The sequence below is a fragment of the Myotis brandtii genome, unplaced genomic scaffold (genome assembly GCF_000412655.1).
Source record: "Myotis brandtii unplaced genomic scaffold, ASM41265v1 scaffold455, whole genome shotgun sequence".
Lineage (NCBI taxonomy): Eukaryota > Metazoa > Chordata > Mammalia > Chiroptera > Vespertilionidae > Myotis > Myotis brandtii.
The window spans coordinates 248,419-253,004 of record NW_005367384.1 but is presented as its reverse complement, the minus strand read 5'-3'; the positions used below and the strand labels follow the sequence as shown (position 1 = coordinate 253,004).

The 4,586-nt window shown below is 40.7% G+C and overlaps 1 protein-coding gene across 1 annotated transcript in view; it reads right to left on the bottom strand.

The window, feature by feature from the left end:
- The window catches only part of TRIM24 (tripartite motif containing 24), a 75,323-nt gene extending 71,183 nt beyond the window's left edge, over positions 1 to 4,140 (bottom strand). The window contains exon 1 of the mRNA XM_014546700.1: positions 3,968 to 4,140. Within this exon, the coding sequence (XP_014402186.1) occupies positions 3,968 to 4,140 (173 nt within the window). The remainder of the gene's footprint in view (positions 1 to 3,967) is intronic.
- Positions 4,141 to 4,586: the final 446 nt, after the last annotated feature.

The window sequence follows — 4,586 nt, the reverse complement described above, 5'->3', positions numbered from 1 at the left end:
TATTTGCACCCATGGAAGCAAAAGCAAAAGAACTATTTATGGAACGAATATTTTCCATGGAATTTTTACTGTCAGAATCTTCGTTTGTCATTAATCTTTTTAAATATGCCGGGTAATCTGGAAAATGTATATCATTTGGATAGACTTTCCCTTTGCTACAACATCGAGTAAATTTCCATCGGATGGTTTTTCATCAGAGAAATTTAGTGATAGGCAATATTCACATGTAACAGTGATTCCACCACAACTATGTTCAAGGATTGCATCCTCAAATACTCCCATTTTTGCTGAGAAGGCAGTTCCTACCAGTACTGGTAGTACTTGTTGATGACTGTTCTCTAGACATATTCTGTCGTCGCCACCGCCTTCTTTCAACTTCAAAGGCACGTTGGTCTTTAGACATTTTCTGTCGATGACACCAGTGTTTTTCGGCATCAGAGCAACGTTTTTCCAGTAGCTGCTCTTCAGGTACATCAGTCGCAGGCGCCGCCTTCTTTCAAGATCAGATGCACGTTGCTCTTCAGAGCTACGTTGTATCAACAGTTGTTCTTTAGACATAGTCCCACCTCTCTACTGTCATGGTCTGAGATGCAGATGAATGAAAGTCCTGGCTGTCAGGCCGCTGAGAGCTGTCTGACCAACTGCTGATTCCGTAGGGGTGGGACTTCCTCCTCCCTGCTGTCAGTTTCCACAGCTGTGATGAGGAAGCTGGGGTGACAGAGGAAGACACGCACTCCAAGCCGCCCTCTCTCTCGCTCTGCTCTATGTCCAGCGGCCTCCTGCTCTGCCAAGTCCTCCAAACCTCCCACTCTCCACCCGCTCTCCCACTCTGCTCTCTACCAGCGAAGGTCCCGGCTACGGCCTTGCCTCCCGGGGCCAGCAAAGGCCCGGGAGTCAACGGGCATGGCTAGGTGCGGCCGGCCTCGCCTCCCGGGGCCAGCAATGGTCCTGGGAGCCCGCAGGCGTGGCTTGGCTCGGCCAGCCTCACCTCCCAGGGCCGGCAATGGTCCCAGGAGCCTGTGGCCGCTGCCGTTGCCTCCTGGGGCCCTTGACACCTGTGTATGCAAATTAGCCCACCATCTTTGTCAGGTTAATTTGCATACCCACTCTGGCTGGTGAGCGTAGCAGAGGGATGGTTAATTTACATGTTTCTCTTTTATTATATAGGATGCTCTTCAAATTCATACCTGCTGCTACTTAACACAAAACAATTCAGTTTATGTACATATATGGATTTTAGGTGTGTGTCTATACGTATCCCACACCTAGTCCCCATAATTTTCAATGAGCTACTCCTCCAAATAAACATCCCTATGGACTACTCTTTTTCTTGTTTAGCAATTTCTCTTAACAGTGGTTTTCAGATAGGAATATGCAGAAGTACATGGGAGACTACTAAAAGAACAGAGAGCTCTGGTTCACTCTGAACCTATAGAATCAGGATTTTTGAAAGTGGAGCACAGACATACTTGTTTTGTTTAAAATTTCCTTGGGAGATTAGGAAATACTATTTTATTTCCCTTTAATAAGTGCAAATAATGTTCCTTTAGGGAGGGGGAAAGGAATCATTTTTTATAGTGCTTGGTAAGACAATAAATAATTATGTATGCGTTAAAATCTAAATTTGTAGTTAAATGTTTGTATATTTAACCCCTAGAGTGCCGGGGAGCCCAATCGCGCTCCTCCTGTCTTTTGCCAAAAGTGCCGGGAGTGCTTTATTTTAACATTATATGTGTTGTTCAAATTTTTTTTTCTACTAGTATTTTGTAATACAATCAGCAAACAATATATGTCAAAGATGAAAACAAATGTAGTAAAGGTTTCCTTAAGTTTTTGAATATGTAACTTCATTTACTTGCAATTCATAATTATTTTCCTAAACTGCTGTAAAATCAGCAAAAATGAATTGGCAATTTTAGCATAGTTCCTAGGATATTGGTTGGCACTCAAAGGGTTAATATAAACTTGATGCTGTAATTTATACCAAGGAGACTGTAATAAGATTCTCAGATATAGTTTTGCTAAATAAAATGCATAAAACAATCCAAAGGTCAATTTTATTTGTATTTATAAGCAATAAACATATTTTTTAAAATTTAAAATCCATTTTACAATAACAATAAAAGTATGTTAAGTACTTAGGAATAAATTTTTAAAAATGTATAAGGCCATTGGAGAAAAATGTCAAGCTACATTTTAAAACCTTAAAATATATCTAAGTAATAAAAAAAAGTCCATGATGTTAAAGATGGCAAGTCTCCCCAAACATACCTACAGATTCAATTCAGTTTTAATAACAATCCAAACAGGAATTTCAATAGAATTTTTCATTGAAGTTAATTAAGAACTACAACTAGTCAAAAGATTGCTATGAAGAAACTGAAAACACAGGCTCCAAACTGAGAGATCTACCCAACACATATAATTAAAATCTATAAATATGTAACAATGCATTTTGCAGAAGAGAAAGATGGCATAAACACATTTTTCCTATTCCTCCAGATAAATATGGCTAAAACCCTAGACATTCTATATAAAACAACCATAAAAAGACTGAAGACTGTAAAAGGTAGAGAAAAGGTGGCAGACCAGCTAGAGACCTCAGAACCCAAGGAACCTAGGTTTTCTTTTAGCCTTCTATAATAAAGTGGGTGTTGATGAAGCCATCATACCCAAAACACTAACAGGTGTAAAACAACAAAAAAACTCACAGAAGCATGCTTCCTCTATCCAAAGGACCAGGGAAAGGGCAGCCTAACAAAATAGAAAACTTTTAAACAGTAACTGCTCTACTCCACCTGATGGGGGGGAGGGGGGAGGGGAGATGCACTCCCCTTTCCCGCTATCAGAGACTGGTGGGAAGTCTAGACTTCCACCTTGGCCAAACAAAAACAGGTGCCCTTAACTATCCCCTGCTGGGCATGTCAGAGAGCTCTGGTGAGAGCTGAGGCTTTGATCCCCATTAGGTTGTAATGAGGCCCCTTGCAGTCTCATTGGAGACCATATGAGTGAATCCAACAGTTAATAGTAAATATGTTTAGGTACTATATAAAGTCTAGAGTTGTAGGTATAGATAAGCTTTATTTAAATGTTTCAATTGCTTTGGTTGTCACATAGTTTATAGTCAAAGATTTAAAAAGTATGTTAGTCAGATCCTAGAGGCCTGCTGTAAAGCAAGTTCCAAGAAAAACATGTTTAAAAGTATGCTTTGCTTGAGATAACATAAATGTAGCTAGTTAAGTATAAAGCAATTGACAGCTTAAACAATAACAAAGTTCACAAAATGTTCAGTTTCTGTCCTCTGCTTTGAAGATTACATCACTGATGCACAATCATGAGATATTTTGCAGAATCTTGGTTCCTCAACCTGTTTAGATTACCTGCATACAGTTCTAAGGTTCCAGACAAGATGACATCAGAAACTAAATTAATCAGGCTAGAGAAAACCACTGAAGCTTGCACAAGAGTTGTTGGAGACCGGGTGTAAGCTGACACGGTCCTTGCACCTGAAGGGGCTAGCAAGGCTGGGACCCTTACCCACACAGTTTTTCCAGACTTGTTTGGATGGCGGTTATCAGTAGAATGAGAGCAAACTTTGTAGAATGAGAATAGCCTTTCATGGCTTATCAAGAAGTCTGTAACTATTTACTGAGATTTGCTGTACTGAGAATTTGTCCTTCTGCTCTGTCTCTCCCTTAGAGATTAAGAGGAACAACGAATACATTCCTCTTGACAGACCTCCTATTCAGTGTTTTGTGTATAAAAGGCATTGCGTGGTTAATAAACTTACTGCAGTTCCTCGATTGATCTGTAGTCCTCCCGATCCCGCTCTCCTGTCTTTCTTTCTTTTCTCAATTCCTACCTCCTTACCTCAGCCAGGTTCAACCTGTCAGGCTGGCCCTGACAAAGAGTTAACCAATCAGCTTCACCTGTGATTCCCTAACCCTCAATCTTTGTCTTTAAAAACCCTTGATTGAAAGTGACAGCTTCCCATTTCCTTTGCTTGGCACCCTGCAAATAAACAGCTCCAATTTCTCCACTGCAAACCTCGATGTTCAGTGTTTGGCTCTGCTGCACATTGGGCAGGCACACACCTTCATTCAGTTTGGTTACAGGAGCCTGAACTTGCACCTCCAGCATGGTAATGAGATACTCTTCCACCTCTATGTTGTGCTGGCATCAGAGGAGGCCTATTAGTCAGGACTTTTATTACTGCCTACCAGTAACCTCCTTTCCCTGCCCATGTGCCCACTCCTTAAAAGTGTCAATGAAAAACACATGGAAAGGAGTCAATAGGCACCCATAAACCCTACCAGCCAGGGATGTATCAATAGACGTCTACGGGGAGCCTGAACTTCCATGTTGTCCATAGTATGGAAAAGGCTGTTTCAGGTGTCACAGAGGCAGAAAATAATATAAGAGCAGAAATCAATGGAACTGAAAAGTCAATGAAACAAAAAACTGGTTATCTGAATAAGTCAATAAACTTAACAAGCTTCCAGCAAGACTGACAAGATAAAGGAGAAGATATAAAGGACCAAGAAGGAATGAAAAAGAGTATCACTACAGATCAAGGGACATAAAAA